This window comes from Eucyclogobius newberryi, unplaced genomic scaffold, assembly GCF_026437365.1.
Source record: "Eucyclogobius newberryi isolate DKJ021-1_F unplaced genomic scaffold, fEucNew1.0.hap1 SCAF_12, whole genome shotgun sequence".
Lineage (NCBI taxonomy): Eukaryota > Metazoa > Chordata > Actinopteri > Gobiiformes > Gobiidae > Eucyclogobius > Eucyclogobius newberryi.
The window spans coordinates 25,540,425-25,560,263 of record NW_027315746.1 but is presented as its reverse complement, the minus strand read 5'-3'; the positions used below and the strand labels follow the sequence as shown (position 1 = coordinate 25,560,263).

The 19,839-nt window shown below is 38.2% G+C and overlaps 1 protein-coding gene across 9 annotated transcripts in view; it reads left to right on the top strand.

Moving 5' to 3' along the window:
- The first annotated feature begins 1,094 nt into the window (after positions 1–1,094).
- The window catches only part of st18 (ST18 C2H2C-type zinc finger transcription factor), a 39,537-nt gene continuing 20,792 nt past the window's right edge, over positions 1,095–19,839 (top strand). For 6 of the 9 annotated variants that reach the window (XM_072441683.1, XM_072441682.1, XM_072441680.1 and 3 more), the window contains exons 1-2: positions 1,095–1,205; positions 2,214–2,364. In XM_072441683.1, coding sequence (XP_072297784.1) covers positions 1,152–1,205; positions 2,214–2,364 — 205 coding nt within the window. In that variant the 5' untranslated portion in view covers positions 1,095–1,151. Of the gene's footprint in view, positions 1,206–2,213; positions 2,365–12,250; positions 12,517–16,016; positions 16,127–19,839 lie in introns of those variants that run through there. The other 3 variants (XM_072441684.1, XM_072441681.1, XM_072441685.1) reach the window with 3 other exon arrangements.

The window sequence follows — 19,839 nt, the reverse complement described above, 5'->3', positions numbered from 1 at the left end:
GGCCTTTTATTTAATAGGGCACCCATAAAAGAGAACTTTTCTTATTGGGTTTTCCTTGTATTAATAAATAAAATGAATGAATTACAGATAAATTAATTTCAATGCAGACCATGAGCCTGGTGTTGTAAAAGTGTAGTAACTAATTAAAATTAATTAGAGCATGTACCATTCTGGATTAATCTAAAATCCCATTTGTCATGACTATGTTTTTTTTTTTTTTAAATGTTGGTAAAAATAATCTGTTCACACAAGAATAGTAAGTTAAATGTAAGTAACCTTACATGACAATTTATTTAATTATTATTTTCAGGCAAGATGGTATTATGCCTTAATTTGCATAAAGATTACTTTACATTTACATCTGAGCATTTACAAAAATAAAAACTAAGAAATAACAGTACCATGTATTTTATATGTAACCATATAAGAGAGTAACATAAAAATAAGGGAATTGGCCTTATGCTTTCTTTTCAGCTTTCTATTACCAGGGTTGCCAAAGCCAATTATGTGCTGCCTAGTGTGCAGTTGAATTAATATTTAACAAAACATACTAACCCTACAATCTGGATTGGATAGATCCTCTAATACGTGCAGCAATACTAGTAAAACTTAAAGGCTGTTTCAAAGCAAAAATGCAAATTCAATTCAAAGCTTTTTTCCTTCTTTTTCATGTTATTGATACGTGACATTTTTGTGTGACCTTTAGACAAGACTGAAGCCAAGGATAGTTTAGGAACACTGCATGTTTTAAAGAAAAAATAAACAATACAAAGGAAATAATACTGATAAAGAAAAGTAACTTTGTATTAATTATAATATTGCATTTTTCACATATTCCATTTTGACAGTAGAAGGGAAGTTGTCTTAGTCAACACAATGCAAACCTAAAAACTCTGATAAAAAAGTTTCAGTCTGGACAACAGTGACTCTGTGCGCTTGGTGCCATCTCGCCCCAGTCCCGGTGGACCCTCAGGCCGGACGGGGAACTGACATGGCCCCGCTTGCACCCCCCCTTGTGTCACACTGAAAAGCTATGTGTTTTGAATGGACAGCGTTTTCCATTGTCTGCTCGATCAAAACAGACAGAGGCCAAAGTTAGTCAGCAAGTTGCATAGCTTCTGCATTCTCTGATTCTTCCAAGCCTCTTTTGTATGAAGTTAGGCACAATGTGGTACGCAGTGTTCGACCTGCACTGGCGGCTGGCGGTAAGAACCATTTTACATAACAGAAAAAAGCTTGAGTGTCACTTTTTGCTATCACGTATTATTCATTCATGTTTTTACGCCGTGGAGTGAAAATGATCATAGAAGCTAAAACTCCATGGCTATAATACACAAAATGACAGAGTGCAGGCTTGCTGAAATATTTATATGCTTTTATCTGATCTATTTCCTAACAACAAGGTATTTGCCTGTGAATCCCTGGCACTTTTGATATTACCTGAAGGCAAATGGTATATAGATTTATACAAGTTATTTTCAACAACAGCCAAGCCATTCCTCTGGAAACTAGGCTGCAGATCAAAGGATTGTTTTGATCTCTACTTAGCATATTTGTTTAACCTAGCCAGTGATTCTGAAAAGTGCACAAGCTTTTCGGTGATATGCAGAGCACCCTTTATCCCTCTTTTTCTTCTGTTAGCTGTGGATTTAAGTACTTTCTGTATTTAGGAGACAACTGGATTTGCCAGCTTTTGAAATTTAGTTGCCCACTGCTAGGAGACTTGGCACTCTGAAATAGATAACTAGGTACGTTCCACTGCTAATCCTGATCGGCCTTGTAATAGTATTTGCGGACTGTACAGCACTCAATTAGGGCATAATGTGCTATTTTTATTTCCTTTAACGTGGATTAAAAGTGAAAACATGGCTGTTTCCCCCCCTTTTTGCTGGCTGTTTACTGCGGGGGTACTTTGTTAAACTATTGTTTTACTGTTTCAATCAGTGGCACTATTTGCACATAGAATTGTAAAATGTCAGGAGCGAAACAATGTCCAAGCACACTCAAAAACCAAATAAGAAAAAAAAAATGCCAGGGCAATCAGGACATTTTCTGGAATGCTTAAGAGAATGCATATGCAGACAATGCCCTAATTCTCTCTTACTTTGGGCTCGCGCAAAGATGAGCCCAGGTTTATTGAGAGCCAAAAAAGGGGGCAGATGGCTCACAAGAGGGATAAACCTGGGAAGTCATGCTGTAAATGTGTTTTACAGAAAACAATGAAAGGAGCGGACAAAGCGATTGTGGCAAAGTCCTTTGGAAAATGGAAAAGCGGCTCTCTAAGGTCCAGTACCATGGAGAAGCCGGATGAGCCTTCCGAGGAGAGTCAGGAGGAAGCCCCCCAACTCGGCATGAAACCAGTCGGTAAAAGTCCACTACTTCTTTGCAACACCTTAGGTCCCCCTGTCTCCATGCTTTCTCTCAATATGGCCATTTTAATTATTACTAACATGACTTGTTTATATTTTATTCTTTCTCTTTTTCTTGCATTTGTGACTCTGTGGCCTGCCATATCCGGTGAACAAACAAACCACATTGTTGGACAGGAGAATTCCTTTTGAGGGAAAGTGTGTCTCCGATGATACAGTGTTGCCAGAAAAAGACAAAGCAAAAAATAGCAAACACAAAAACAGTCACAGGTGCATGGGAAAAAGAGAGACGCGAGTGAATGGTCAGTGCGGTCCCCAGGAGGTCTTTCAGTGTTAGCCAGTGCGGTGGGTGGACTTCTGACAAGGATGCTGGTGCGCAGCCAGGTGGAGTGTGTAACTGAGAATGCGCCTGTTTATTCTTTTCACATGCTAATGCGGCTCCTGTGCGACTTTAATGCGGCAAAACTTTTCTTTACAGTTCACATTTTTTGTTGTTTTTCAAAACCTGCTCTTGTATCACAGTAGTGAGTTGATTCAAAGCCTCTTATCCCTTTTTTAAACCAGTTTGGGCCTCTGCCAGGGATGCAGACAATACATAGGCTGTATGTATATAGTGAAGAAATGACAGTGTGCGATGTTAATTCAGTGCAGGGTTGGTTTTAGCTACACTATTCATTCCCATTATTAATCATTTGAGCATATTCTTATAATTAGACACGTTGTTTCTTGTTGTTGAATCATATGGTATGGCAGTATGAAGACATACAACAGCCAGGTCGGCTCCATATTGTGAATGAATGTTCTCACAGGTTCTTGGTGAAATGTTGCACGTCAATGTTAATCAATGTTATGAAATGTACAAGATAATGTATTTTGATACGTTCATCATGTGCTCGGCAGACTCAAAATGAGAACAAATGCACCCCTTTGTGGACAAAGTAAGTACAGAAGGACAAAGGGTGTTTTAAAATAAATAAAGGATTTATATATTTTAAACAATCAATGTAATAATACTAATAATAATAAGTCTTTTGTTTGGCCTGAAAACATTTGAAAACGTAATAGGTTTATACATGTGTATTTTACTATACAGTATATAAGTGAAATCAAAATTGTTTTAGGATACTTTAAATCATGCTGTGCATTTTATGTTTTTTCTTTATTAAAAATATAAATTATTTGATCACAACCAAATGACAAAAATATAAGCAACACCTCAATTTAAACTTGACAGTCAAACATTCCTAATCTATCTACATAACAGCCTAAAGTTAAAAGGTATTTCTAATCATTCAAGGTCTTTTAATTTATTATCAATATTTCATTATTATTATGTTCAAAATTAAATTATTATTAAGTTGTTCAATGCTGTCACACATGCCCACAGGTGCCATTTCAACAAAACCTTGACCATTTGTATATAATTATTTACCATTAGCCCTATATTACTATAAACAGTCCAAACATGTCTAAAGCCTTCATTAGAGCTTTGTAAGGCTGCTAGTGTCTAATCTGGGAGCACAAAAGAGCAATATGGCCGCACACTATGGGCCTTTCCATACCTTGTAGAGTATGTTCTGTAAATAGCTTCAAAGGCATTGCATCTGCCATCTGCACTTCTAGGAACTCCTCTGCATAACCATTAAAACAAGCTGTCTCGGAGGACACTATTCGTATTTCAGCTTCAACCCTGAATTACTGCGTGTTCATTATAATTATAAGGGAGGAGTGTTGCCAGGCCCGACCGCAGAATGCCAGGTGCACACTTCCATATTCTAACCATTTGAAACAACTCGCCACATTAACAACAGTGTCTACAGCCATTAGTTAGCTCCAAACAGGCAACAACATGGAGAGGGGAAGTGCAATACTTTGTAGTGCTCCATTTTGTTAAGCCTGCTTAGGTTACGCGACTGAGCCGTGCCGCTGTGTGAAATTTTATCCCGATACTGGCACTGTATCCTTGTGAGGGAGTCTTGTAAAATAGGTTTACTTAGCGCCTTTGCTGGCATTTTCCTAAGATAGCAAATGCTCAAACACTGTCCATGATCGGATTAACTGTTCGACAAAATGATGTAACTCTTTGTCTTTCTTGTGTGGCACAGGTTCCTCCGCTTTAGAAGTTATAAGTGGTCAACTCAAAGAGGAGCCGTGCAGGCAGGCTTTTTGAATGACAGTGGAGTTGTATGACAGATGACAAGCTTGGAAAATCATGTAAATCATCCTTCTGACATTCGTGTGATGTGTGAATCATGCCCCAAAAAGATTCTCCAGATTCAACCTGCACATCGTGTACTATTCTTAATCAAGTCGTCATTGGAGAGGCGTTTAATTCTGAACTTTGCCCGCGATCCCCTCCAGGACAGAAATCGCATGTGATAAGTGTGAAAGATTTTTCGAGCACCCATGTACAGTAGAAAGTGTGCTATGCCAAGTCCGTGCAGAACGGGAATTTGCACCTGAGGACATATAGCTATACATCCAAAGTCACTGGGTATGTCAAGACAAAATGTTAATTGCGCAATTTATGAGGAATCTGCTGAAATATCTCCACGGATCTTGCTTATTTACATTTTAATTACGACTATTACTTATTCTTATTTTTTGGATGTGACCATAGCAGCCCAATTCCTCCGCTAGACTAGAAAGAAGCAAAATGACTGTTTTCCACTGGAGGTTTAGATGCTTGTTTATCACTTTTAAATACCATCATCTTTGCTGAAATCCCCTCTCAAAAGAACCTTTCACTTGCTGGAATAAATTCAAATTAAAATTTAAATCCCTCTTTGCATTTCTTCAGCCTTTTTTAAAATAGCTGCCTCCTTTTAGAAAGCTGTTTATGTAGTGATCTGTTCATAATCCAGTTTGTTTCTCAACAGCGAAAAACACAGAAATCGTATTATCACTATCTTGGAGAGATGATGCGAGAAATCAGGAAGTATAAATGCCTGCATCAGACCAAGTTTTAGAGTTGAGAATGTGGAAAAAGACTTCCTTTAAAGTACACACTGTGAAATGACTTGCAAATAGACAAATGCAGTCGTAGGATCAATGTACAAGGCTAATGAACACTTTTCACAACTTTGGCGGCAAAATATAAATATAATCCTATTAAATACTCACCACCCAATATCCAAAGATGATAGTTTTAATGTAAAGAATGATGACATTAAACTATACATACTTCTTATGCTATGGTCATTTGCCTTAATATTGATAGATTTATGCAAAGCTGATTTGTTGATCGCATGGACATTATAGCGATAGCTACATATTTTTGCAATCAGTAACAATGTAATTCCTGTGCTTTCGATTGTACAAAAAGACAAAAAAAACAATGCACCCAGAGTTTGTCCCATGCCTTGTCAGTATAGTATGATCCCTTACAAACAGGGAAACAGGACTAAAAGTTAAAACTAGAAGCTCTTACGTTATGTACTGCAGGTTAAGATAAGATAATCCTTTATTGTCCACACATGGGGAAATTTCATTGATACAACGCAGTAGATACAGAGGAAAAGGACAGATCACAGAATATAGGAAGTTTAAAAAACACTCTCAATAGAAGAACTCTTATAAACAAAAACTCCTATTGAGGACTGAGGAGTATAAATGTATATACACGATGAAATGTTAATCTAATCTACGATGAATCAAACACTTTTCCATTCATTAGTGGAGTCTACTGTTATGTTTTAAAACTTAAAGCTTACATGTTTATTGATTTAGGAGGCTACAGTTCACTAACGTACAAAAGTTTGTGGTTTTCTCATGTACCAATCACCATCACAGCTTGCCCTGAATTGCATTTGGATTGCTCAGGCTAAAGTGTTATACTAATTTAAGCCTTATCAAAAGATTTGTCCCGAAACAGCCTATCAAGTGAAAATAATAGGAAAAGATTAACCCTTGGCTTTGTATCTGACTAGTCATGGATCTTGTAAACAGCTTGTTCAATCCTAGGAGGGCACCGATGTGGTGAGAAAGACAATAGCTAATCAGAACTGTACCAAATATAAACAGGAACAGGAGACATTTACATGCAATGCCGCGTCTTAACAATCCATTTCAGATGTAAAGTGACACAGAAGAGGCCATAGGGAAACTTAATTTGCTCAAGCTAGATTGGATTTATTGTTTGGCAACAAATTATAATTGTGTCTCCAGAAAGTTAAGCAACATCTAAACAAAAGGAAATCAATGACCCGACCATTAATCACTCAAAGCCTGGCTACTTGTGCTGAAGAAACTTACTTCATAATCAATTTCTTTGTTTTGCGCGAAGGGCATTTGCATTTTAGTTCATGTCAGCAAGCTTCCCGTATCTCGCTGGCGCAATCAAAAATCGCAAGCCATCCACATTAATGTGAATGTTTTTGTGTTGGGTTTTTTCCTTTTTATTCAAGTGCATATCTCTGAATACTCAAGATGATTATAACTTATGCAAACAGCGCCATGAATATTGTAATATCTGAAAAATACCATTTAAAGAGACTGTTTTCAAACTGTAACTGAACAGTGTTATTGCAGTGGAACTTGTTACATGCTGCACTTGTGATAACACAACTTATGGCTGAACATGACTGCTCTTTTTTAATAATCATGAGAGGAATAATATTTGATGTGTTTCAACATAGTGTTAGATGTGTGTTTTTTTAACATTATTGGTTGATGTCTCTCTCTAATACATAATAAACCTGTAGGGCAGTTTGTTGATAAAGCTTGATAATGATTAATGATTAAATTATTTTACAGACTTTGATAGGCTATTTTTGATAGGCTATTTTCATAGCTTTAAAATTGTGTGCTCTTTGTGTTTTATTTGCATTTTAAAATATGATTCCATAATGGTTTTTATCAAATTTATATCTGCAACACTGTGATGATGGAAAAGTGATCATCATTGTCTTTAGCATGTACAGCTCGATGCCTAAAGGTGTTGATTTAACAATGGTCCATGAAACATTGTTCTGTTTAACTACAGCCAACATGAAGATATTGCAGCTTTTAAAATATTTTAATTATATTTTTGAATATTTCCTTCAGCATGTAGACTTTACTGGACAGAATAGATGTAAGTTTGAAATGAGGGTGAAGAGTTGGGAGAGTCAATATTAGAGTTGGAAATGGATCTGACGCTGAGGCCAGTACAGAGCCCAGCACATGATGGACCAGCAGCACAAACATGACAGTATTGACAGCTAAGGCTCATCAGGGCATTTTTACAGAACACACCACAAGTCTCCCCACAATACTGCAATTTATACTTAATTGAGGGGAGAATATTGCCAGAATATTGTATAGAGATCTGAATATCATGACACCATTATTAAATAAGTTAACATTTGAAAATCAAGTATATCGTTCATAATAAAAAAAAATACTCTAAAAGCTGTAGTATGAGCTGATTAAAAAAAAAAATCAAAGAAACTTGTAATGTAATATTTCAAATAAGAGTATAGAGTATACTGTATCTGCACTTTTTGTATTTAGTTTAGTGCGTTTGGGATACCTGACTTTACATTTCTGCACATTTCTGATGGATAAGAGACTTTTGAGATATTCACTTTTGTCAATTTTGATCAACCTTATGTATTGTAGAGTTTGGGATGATAGTTGCACTCTTGGGCCTTAATTCACCAGCACAGGCCAATAGCCTTCTATGAACATTTTTGTGTGACGAGGGAAAACACCTCGTTCCGCCCCGCCCACTTTTTACTTTTTCCCACGTATCTCCACTTAAATGGAAAACGAGGGAAAAGTCTTCCAGCTAAAACATGCTACAACATGCTACAAAGTAGATTAATTTGTGTAAAATACAATACAATGTTCATGTGACCAACAAGTCAACAATGCACCGATTCCCTGGTCTGCCGGAAAACGGCTTTTTAGTCTGCGTATCATTATTTTCTCTCGAGGTCGGCAGCCCTATGTTCACTAATACAACCGGAAGAAGGATTATGTCGTATGGCGGGGCCATTGGTTTCTCTGTGTTCTAAATGGGCAATGAAATGTGTCATTCGATTTCTAATTGATTTCATTTCTTTTCATGTTGTTTTGGGGGTTTTGCTTTAGAGTTTTTCTTTGCATTATTTGTTGTTTGACATTGGGATACTGTGGGCCATGTAGCACATTATACTTACCCTCTTTCTTGCTGCTAAACGTTCTTCTTTAGGGTTTCACATTTGCACTCAAGGGACTTTTTGGGAGCAAACGTAACCGTCCTCTGTTTTAGTTGTGTCTAGACATACTATTACAGCCACCAAGGTCATTATCAAAGCCAGCAATATACACACCTGTTACTATTGTTTTGATGCTGGTTTTTGGCTCCGCATCCCAAGCTCCTCTCTGGTCATTTAGAGGCGTGTCTGCTTCATTGTGTTGCTGTCTGAGTGGAAGAGATGGGCAGGGACCCCCTGAGACTGAGGCGCTTTGGACCTCCTCAACCTCTCAATGACACCACACAAAGGCGGCAGGACCTGCAGAGCACAAACGGCACACTTTAACTGACCGGGCCAGTTGTGAGAGCACATGTGGAGTGGCCACTAATAACTGCTGTTTTACATATTTTCCTTAGTGTGATTTTAATAGTGTGCTCTAAATCAGTGTTTTAGATAACGTGGCTGAAATATATGGTGCAAAATCAATTAGGTAATAACAAAACTGTAGCAGGGTGAGAGCCACATGACTTGAAACCTGGTGAGTTACAGATTTATTTGCACGTGTGAGGAAAGTGGATATTCTAATGTCATTATGCATACAAAACAGTTACATTTGCAAAATCTCGATCTGTGTGATAATATGACACTACATAAAAGGACCACGTTTGATCAGCCGTCAGTGGTGAATATTTGTCACCTTTGTGGTTGAATTTTTTGAATTTGTTTGTAAGGATCACCTGAATACATTGAGAAACATGAGAAAGAAGTGGTAAGGTTTGCATCACCACCTAACTATAGCATTTACTCAGCACCAAAGGCATCAGTTAAAGGCAGAGATAGAACATCCTATATTTGTCCATAAAACATTTGAAATGTTATTGAAGTCTCATCAAAGGACACAGAATAAACATATTGTAAGTGTGCCCACGGTCACACACAAATCACCCCAAAGGGGATTGCTGGGAAGTAATCTAATCATTTCTTTTAAGTGAAACACACTGACATGCAGTGTAGATAATGATCCCCATGAAAAATGTACTGTATTTTCAAAAGAATATTCGCTGTCTGTTGACATTAACATAAAGATAGTTCTACATCCTGAAGCCATATCAACAACATGTACTTATGTGTGCTCCTATTTGCATATGCAAATATTTAAAACATTTAATTCAGTCCTTTTATGTGATTTACTCTTGATGAACAAGCGGCATATAGTGGTAGCACAATGCAGGTTGAGAACAACCAAGAAGAAGCCTTTTTGTCATGTGGGGCCAAGCTTAAAGCATTATGGCTGAAATTAACCACACTTTAATATAGATTTTTACACATCTATCACGTTCAATAGTGCAAAGTGAAGGTTCATTGTTGTGGGGTGTTCAGGCTGCCATGTGAAATTAGTTGCGTGGCTTTGTTGAAATGACGGGGTGGGGTGCAGTGAGCGAGTGGAGGGGCCGTTGAAGTTGCACAGTGACATTTTGATCCCGCGGTGCATTAGAAGAATCCATATTTGTGTAGGTTTTGCAGGACGAAGGTATAGTGCTCAAAACAACAGGGTGCTGTGACACTTCACTTTGCTTACATAATTTGCAGCAGAATGCAAAAAGCTTTTAGACACAGATGTGACCCATTGTAATACCTTTCTAAATGCAATCAAACACTTTCTACAAATATGAGCAGGACTTTTTAAATGTGAACCCTTGTTTGACATGTAATTTTGTCCAACCCACTCCTTTCATTTCTCCATCAGCTCTCTGCAGTTATGCCCACATTTTCAGCTGATGAAATAGCTTGACAAAACACTAGTCTATGTTCTGTTGCTTGTTTTATTTTTTCAGAGATGAGCAGATGTTAAGGCCAAACAAAATGGTACATGGCACTGCACTCAATGTAGTCCACACAACCTGATATTAGTGTTCTCATTAGTTTTCTGTTAAGACCATATTTTAATACTGAATCATAGAATATCTATTAAAAATCCTGTTCTCGTAGCTGGACATGAAAAATTGTGTCTTTATTTTGCTTTGACGTTGTCTACGATTTTTAAGCCCTTTCAAAACATTGGGTTTTGTAACGCTCCATTTATGCTTTTGTAATGCAAAAGGTTTGAAGAAATACATCAAATAAAACAAAAAGGTGGTAACTTTTCATTCCTTCATTCAGATTGGACAACAGCGTTTCTGTGAGCTTCTCAGGCTGTTTACAACTACTTTGAAACATGGATACTGTTCAGATGAAAAAAAACCATCTGATTTGGGCGATTGGGCTAAATCTCCAATATGTCGGCGTATTTTACACATTACACATTTGTCAAGATGGCTTAAGACAGGATTCATATTATTGTGTATTTTGAAACATGAAACAATCATCCGTTGCTTGTTGTTTGTCTAAGAAAGCAAGATTGTCTGTGTCGGTGATTTGAGAGCATGTTCCTTTTTGATAAGATGCTTAGATAGGAGATGATGCTCTACTTTCAGATGTGTATATGAAAGGCACAAATGTTGCATAAAAAAAACAGGAGGGAAAAAAACAGAGCAGTTCGACTGTCTTTGTGTAATGTCTCTTTCACAGTGTACCATGAATTGGCTCTCCAAGACAGTTAGACATTAGACTTTCAAATGAGGCATTAAACAAGATGATGATCAACTGCCAAACCTTAAGTAATGATATGCTCAAGTCTCCAGCCTCGCATAAGCAAAAGCACAAATAACAGAAAAAACACAGAAAATACATTATTATTACATATTATGTTCACACATTTGTATCGGGGGACGGTGAAAGCGGGCTAAGCGTGTTTGGGTGGCCCCTACATCAGCTGCACATGGACAGACCAGGGTTAGGGTCTTAAGAGAAGGGGAGGGGAATAGGGGGGGCAGGGGGTCATTGTGGGTATCACTTATTTTGAAGCCCCCCTTTATGTGCCCCAGGCTCCACCCAGAAGTGTGGTCGCCTTTGTCATTATAATCTGGCCCTGTTTGCTCAACGCTTCCACTGTTTACTCTTTGCTACAGGGGTTGGTATGGGCAGGAGAAGGCAGGATGGAGGGTGACATCACTTAGATTGTAGGCATATCATAGAAGCTTCTCATTCTAGTTTTGATTCTTGCCCTGCATCTATCCAGGCCTGTCGAATTAACGCTCACGCTAACTCAGGAAGCTAACATGGCCTGCGGGGAGGAATTACACCTAATTACTTGAATAAGTGTCTTCAGTAGTCACCAAATATTACTTCCAGGTCCCTGGTTTTTACTGATAGCCAGGCTTGCTGTGACAGAATTGGCTTTTACAGGAGAAATAAAGCAGACTGACAGGTAAACATTCAAAATCAAATTAACAGACAAGGATTTCATATCGTCTATTTTTGTTGTTGCCGTAGCGATAAAGTCGCAGACATTGAAACTGGTCTGTTGAGCCATTGTTATCATCCCTGGCCATCTGCTGCTGAGGAGTGACATTCCCTCTCATTTGCATGATGAGTGATGTATGAGGAGCTTGGGAGGGCATATGCCCCGGTCTTATGACAAAGCAAGTGAAAGTTTGTTTTTATGTAATACACAAAATAATCATTCATATAAGCTTGAAAAAAAAGCAGAATAAAAATCTGTAATCAGTAATTTGTGGTCGTATGTATTCTGTATCTCCACTACACAAATCTGTGGCGCGTGCACAAGGGAGAGTGCACAAGTGTACGCGCAGCAGAGTACAGGCTAGTGTGCGCATCTGCCTCCTTGTGTGCCTGTTTGTGTGTTTTACGGATGTGGGAGTGGAGCGAGGAGGGGGTTGGTGGCTGTTGATGTGCAAATGTGCATCATGTTGAAGGGCTGTGAATGGGGAGGTGTGACGTAAAAAGGGACCCGAACGCAGGTGCTTATCTCGAGGCTGTCAAAGGCACAGTATGTCATATTCCTGGGGACTACCTTTCAAAGCCACAGCACCAGCTCAGCTATCAAGCGACTGGGGGAAAATCAAACTTTTGGATCACAGCACTAGGTTGGTGTCAAAGTTCTTTTTATTTAATACACTGTCAGTTTGGTCAGCGTTTATCGCCACTGATACTCTGTGTCGCGCGCGTGAATGACAAGGCTTTCAGCTAATGCTACTAGATGCGGCCATGTCCTAACGCTACAAAACAAGAGCTGAAATTGTGAAGTAGTAAAAAGTTTAATTTAACAGAAGATTTCTTTGATGTGAAAGTTGAGACAAGATTTTAACTGAGATTAAGCAAACATATGACAACATTTATTATGTACTTTATTTATTACGTTACAGTTTTTCAACTGTTTGCTGGGTAGCGATTGTAGCTTCTGTCCAGGTTCCAGACAGCTTGAAAAGAGATTAAAAGGCTCAAAATGTTTTGTGAAAGGCATGACCTATTTTTGATCATCCAGATAGCATGAGACACTGCCTACCTAGATTAAATTTGCAGCATTTGTGTGCAGTCTAAGCTTGTCTTAGAAGAACACATGTTTGCATTGTGTGCTGAGACAAAGCGTTGTCAGGTTGCCTGTGGGTTTGACAGTGACAGCTGTACATACAAGTGCACGGAGCCTAATGCACTTAAACTATGACTCGCTGTTCCAGTAATATTTGAACAGTCGCACAAGTCTTTTATTGCTTTCTGATTGAACTTTCTGTAAAAAGTTAACTAGAAATGTTGAGCTAGAAAATATCAAAATATCAGGCGTTACAGTTATTTATTTAGTTTTACTCTTTCATGGGGTGAAACAATATAGTGTGAAAATCTCAAAATTCTAATACAATAGACGGACTGTAGACTGTTCTCGTTTTGGGGGGAAGCTTAACTTTGAACACATGATATAGGGGCAGAAGCGTAAGGTCAAAAGTGGTTTCCAAAGCAACTAATGATTTAAGCGCTCAGACGCAGGATGGAAAAAGTTCTTTAACCACTAACTGACACTAAATCATCAAAATCTTTCTAGGGATTACACTATAGGATTGGCGAAGAAACTAGAAAAGTAAGCTATAGACATTGCCGTTATAGGTGTCAAGTCACTTTTCATGTGTTTCCTTTCTGTGTATTTTTATTAATTGAGAATAGTTAATGTTTATTTTCTTTCATCTGGTTTAATTTAAAGTAATGCTTTTCAGATTGTTTATTCCTTTGTGGGAAAGGCATCAGAAAGAATAGTCTAAAAAGTTTAGAACTTAGTGATAAAAGGTATGTGTTGAGCCTTATATAACAACCTCTAACTCAAACCTTTCCTCTTTTCTGAGACACATAAGGAGCATGTTGGCCGCTGTAAAGTTGCAGTGCTAGACTTTGTTTAAGCGACAGAAGCAGCAGTCTCTACATTAAGGGCTGTGTGCTGGAGCAGTGATAAGTAAGAGACATTATTTCTTGTTCGTCCCCACCCCCGCCCTCCTGTTCAAAGGGATGTTAGTTGCTACACAACACATAAATGTAACCTGGCCCTGGGAACTGTCCATGGTACTGCTGCCCAGTACAGCGGAAAAAATAACAGGCTGTAAAATCTTAGCCGCTCTGTTCAGAGTTTAGACTGATAAAACACAAATTAAGTTACGTTACTATTTTACTTCTATTTATCTTAAACCCTTTAATTTAGACAAAATAACACTGATTATTTTACCTGTTTCATCTCCACGCAAAGTTAGTTAATGAATTATGTGGATTTAATTCAGCAAGGTTTCACAAATTATCCATCTGCCGTCAAACAGCTGGCAAAGGATAAATGTAATTAATTACTTAACTTTTGAACAGCAAAAAAATAAATAAAATAATCTCTTTTTAAAGCAACAGCGTGTAATGTAGTGTTTTTCAGAATAAAAAATATTTTACAGTAAGAGGAGAAATATGTACTATATATGTAAAAATGTCCATTTATCATTAACGAAAATCTATAAAACAAGTGCTGGTAAACTATGTGTAACATAGAAATTATAATTATTTTTGCAGGCACAGATTTTACACTTTATTTCATGCAAATTCAACTTAAACAATTCAATGTTTTATGTAGCAATTGATAAATATTCCTTTTCATTGTAATTGCAAAATTCAAAAATATAATAAATACAAAAAAAAAAATAGAACAACTGTATTTCACACATGTGAAATGTCTTAACTGAAAATATATTTAAATTCAATAAGTACTGAGTAAAGCACAAAATACAAAATTCAAAAAATGACATAAATTAATATAAAAATGTGTATATTATCTCTAATTTCTCGCTTGATTTAAACATGTTCAGGTAGGATTTTGCTAAGCATAAAACCTCTCTGAAAAGCCTTTTATTAAATCTGTAACGTAAGCTTGACAGGGCACGACTATGAAACGCTCCCAATTAATATAACATGGGATTTTTTTCCCACCTTTCTTTTTTCTAAATATATTTCTGAATTTACCTTGATTGCTGTGTACCTCATTGGCTACGCTTCTGTTTGCTGGCCTAACTATAAAGGATCTGCTTATACCCTTGTGGGTTGGGAAGAATTAGGATTTATGAATTTATTTCCTCTGTTGTATTGTTTAAACAGCTTTGGTTTAGTTTTGATCCCTTCCTCTTGCCTTTGAGGCTGTTCCACGGTGTCAGCTGTTGACTGATAGTAAGAGAACTGCCTCACAGTATGAATGAAAGAAAACTAGCGGTTGGTAAACACTGATAAGGGCTAAATAGAAAGCGGTCAGGCAGAGATAGTTCTGTGGGAGCCCAGATTGTGTGCGGTCTGTTAAAATGAGATTCTGAGCCTGTCCTTTTTATTCTTTCCCCCTTCTACCCCTCCCCTCCCCCGAGCCGCGTTTGTCTGGAAAATCTCCAGTGACCCGGCTCGCTAGTCCCAAGCTGCACTATTCTCCTTTTTCTATTTGTTTTGTTTTTCTAACAAGGGTCAAGTTGGCCAATAGACATGTCCCTGATGCTTATAGACAGCTGTCATGACTTCAAGTGCTTACAATAGCTACAATTTACAGGGACTCACCGCTGTGAGATAATGAGCAAATCTTCAATCACATATAAAAATTATTTCTTGTATAAGCACTAATAACTCACTTTCAAAGTTTGTCTCATTTGGAACGAAGCCTATTCAATCTCAAATTACCAATTACATACAGTATCATGATCAAGTCAAGGCTACATGTATATATTAATGACACTCTATAATTGCGCGTTTGCACTCTCTTTATTGCACCCCCCAAGGAATATAAATCTCATTTCTCAATTAAAACCCTTCTTAATGGGTATTTTATTTGAGTCCTTATACAAGTCACATGTACATCTCATTGGCAATTGATTCTTTTATTTTTAATTTCAGTTTTTGTTGTAATTAAATAAGACCTTCAGAGATCTTACCTTGAGGTTCACCATGTGATGTATTTATACAGAAAATAATTCAGCCCATTGTAGCTCAGCAGCTAATGAGATTGGTTGTTAAGTGAATGACACAAAGGCTAAAAAAAAAGCTGAGCGTTTCGGGTGAAAATTAGAGTGTCCCTGCTTATACACACACACACTCTGAATGAGCAGCGAGGCTTTGGACTAGCTCGGACGCCACCTCGATATCCTTCTGCTCCGTCTCCTCCCCGATGTCACCATGAGATGCAAAACAAAGGCTAATAAGGGCATGGTAAGTGGAGCCGGCGGTTCTGCCCTGACGGACATGTTAGCGGAGAGGCGCTAGCTGGTGTCTGTTTGATGATTTGCCGTAAGCATGGAGAGATAGGTCACTAGTGCAGTCGAGATGCGTGGTGCTGAATCCAAAACTTTTTGCGCTGCTACTTTTCGGTCTTGCACTTGAACTTAATATTTGCTCAAGGACTTCAAGGAGGTTTTTTTTAGAATACCTGCTTTATATTGTTGCTGATCCTGCGAGTGGAATTTATCTAAAAAGAACAGACAAATATTAGAGGTACTAGAAAGCATATTGTTAAGCAGAGATACTTAGTTCATATTGATTGCTGGGATGTTTACTCTCTCCAAAGTGAATGGATTTGGCTTCTCCACAGCACACTTATAGCCACTTCTTTCCTCCCGACCTTTTTCATCTATTTGAATTGGAGTACACAGGGGTTGCAGTACTACAGAATTTGTGAGTGCATTAGCTTATCATGCGCCAGTGTCAGGCTGGAAAGTGGGTTAAAGTCCATTGCGTATATTAAACCTTGGACTTAAGTCAAATTTACATTTTGTTAAAGATTACTCCTTTTATTGGTGCATATAATCATATTCATGGACCATCTGCTGATTTGGCAGGCACGGATCAAACTCACAAACCAGCCCTGCTAACCTTTTAAGAACAAAATAGACTGGCTTAACTTGACTAGCGCAGAAGTGTGTGTGTGAGAGAGATTGTATGGATATTGGCTAATGCTTAATTTAGATCCTCCAGGCTGCTTGTGCCATATTTTATTTTATCATGATCACTAGCTTTGGAAGCAGACGGGGCCGTTTGTTTGAACAACTGAGCAAATAATGTTCATCTGACAATAAGCAAAGCGAAAATCTTGGTGTAAGGAATCTGATTAAACTCTTGACCACAGAGTTTATATGCGTCGCCATGGTTACGTTGCTTTCACAGAGCACTTCCACCTGGCTGTGGACGGGGGTCTCTTTTCTCTCAATAGAATTAGAACGCACCTTGGTTCCAGTGAGTCTAATAAGTGACTTTGAAGCAGCTTCTTTTGCCTCAAACAGGACTTAAACTGCGGGCATCCTTACCGCAAACAATACTTATGTTCGAGTCCTTCCAAACAAAGCTTACGCAGATTGAGAATTCATATGCCAGAGGTAAATCCGAGTTAACACGGATTCATACTGGCATGAGTTAAAGGACTAGAGTTTGTAATCCAGGTGGCCGAGGGATTTCACCATACAGTGGCAAAAATCACTTAAACTCCCTCTCTGCATCCTGAGCCACTGAGCTCGGTAAGCAGACAGATTGTTCAAAATCGATGACAAGACAAATACATCCGAGCTGGACCCACGAATGCGTATCCATATTTGTGTACGTGCTCATGCCTATGTTCCCGCATATGTGTATTTTTATATAGACGCCATTAAGGCTGTTTACATCCAAATTAAGAGAGATTGTCATTTAGATGGACGTCTCTGTACGCCATTTGTTGGAGCAGGTGTTTTATAGGATATTCTGTGTTTTATTAGCACTTTATCAATATGTCTTTACACTTTCAGAAACCTTTCATTAATTCGCACAAAAAGGTTCAATCCAAAAAATATAATATAGTTGTAAAAATATATTTTGTATGTGCCGCTTATTTTTTTTAATGACTTATTCTTCGGTGCATTTATTTGTCTACTTTTTATTTCAAGGCTATTTCACATTCATGCTTGAACGATAACTGCTAACTTACACTAAAGGTTATAATGACTATTTTGATGGTCCGTACTAATCTGAACGCACGTGTAAACAATGAAACAAAGGTGTGCTTCTCTGTGAACGTGTGCATGTGGAGGACACAGGAGATAGAGTGGACTTGTTTAATGACAGGAACAGCTGACTCATTTAGAGAGAGCAGTGAAAGGTAATTAACCCTGGGAAAACTACAGCTGCCATGCGGGCTGTTCACTTCGGCGCAATCTGATTAGGAATCACTGCTCGAGCCCCCTACTCCTTTCAGACGCTGTGTGCTCGCCATCAACTTTTGCCTTTGCCCCGGAGAGCCCCTCGGAGCCGCACCGGAGACCTGCCTTTTGTGCCAGTGCGGGAGGGGGATTATCTGGAACGGTTACTACGTTTCTCCAAATTGCAGACCACCTGGTTGCATTCAACCAACCTCTTCCATGAAAAGGCCTCTCCTTGGGTTGGAACAATAAGCAGGATTACATTGCTCATTGTTGCACCAAGGCTAGAACTTCTTTCCCCCCCAAACACCTGTCCCTAAATTAGACAGGTTTGGGAAAGCATTTTCGCCACACCATTCAAAATTTCTAGCTAACACTTTATGCATGGCCAAAGCATGAATTGTCTGCCACTCCATTTGTTATGCTACTGAAGCATAGTGCGGTCAGAGTCAATGCTAATTTTATTTATCTCAATATTTTGGTGATCGTAATTGGGTTGAAATTTGTGAATAAAATAGCAAGCATCCAGACTGCCTTTCATTTGATAAAGGAACTAAAAGCACCAGAAATTTGGTCAAAAACCGAAATTGTCCCTTTGATGTTAGAAGAAACAATCTGGACTTGGTGCGTGTGAGTGGTCTAGCTCCAGATGAACTCAATTTAGAGGGACGGCTTTGGGATGACTTTGGAACACAATGACAAGATTCATAAATCACCTCGGCAAAGGTGTCACCATCTGACTGTTTTATGGGACTCTTGCGAACTCCCTCCAACAACAAGTTTCCCCTGTAGTTATGCCATCATAACAAATCATTGAAGCGGGAGCGGCTAGCCAGGCTCCTAATTGTCTGTTAAGAATTCAGTGAGCTGTGTTCTTTTATTGAAGCATCTCTGTCTTGGAGAAGTGATACGATGCCAATACGGCTCCTCTATAAGAGTACTCTTTGGCAAAAGGCACAAACACTTTGCTTGGCCGTCAGGGTAGCTGTGAGGCTGTTATATCTGAAATCGCAGTTGACTTCAAGATTTTTGACTCTCTCTGCGTGAAACCAGATCCACTGTCAGATGGAGGAATGCTCAGAAAATGCATAGTTTTTCTCATAGCAGACATTGTATACATCGTTCCTCCATATTTATAACAACATATGGTATGAGTGAACAAACTATTTGCGCCATTTAAAGGCAGGCATTTACTGGGATTTGGCATTAAAAATAATTCTTAGAAAGAGACTCATTACTTAATATAGAAAACGATTATCTAACTTTAGTGAACAGTTCTTATGATGGCAAACTTAGAAATCTCTATGGATAAAATTTCAGATAAAAAAAGTTCCGTCTGCTCCCTCCAAATTCCTGAAATAAAGCTATTTTAGTTGGGTCCAGCTGGAATTTAGGCTTTTGATGGTTCCCTGGCAAACTAACAAAAACTCCCCAAAAACAGAGAAAGAAAAGTTGTTTATCGAAATACTTTGTTGAGTTAATTTTAATGCGAGTCTAGCTCACCATGGATCCATTTGCATCTCAATAACATTTGGCAAAAGCAATCTTCCTTCTACTTTTTAACAGAAAAGCAGGTATGTTTCTGCCAGCTCACCTTTCGCTGCAACATCTAGCTTTTTTCTTTTTTCTTTTTTCTTGCAACGCTTATTCTGCAAACTTCCCCATAGGCTAAATTTCGATCTCTTTCTATATCCTTCATTACAAGGCGATATGAAAGTCAAAGGTGCTATCTCTGGCTGTTTGCTTTTTATTATACAT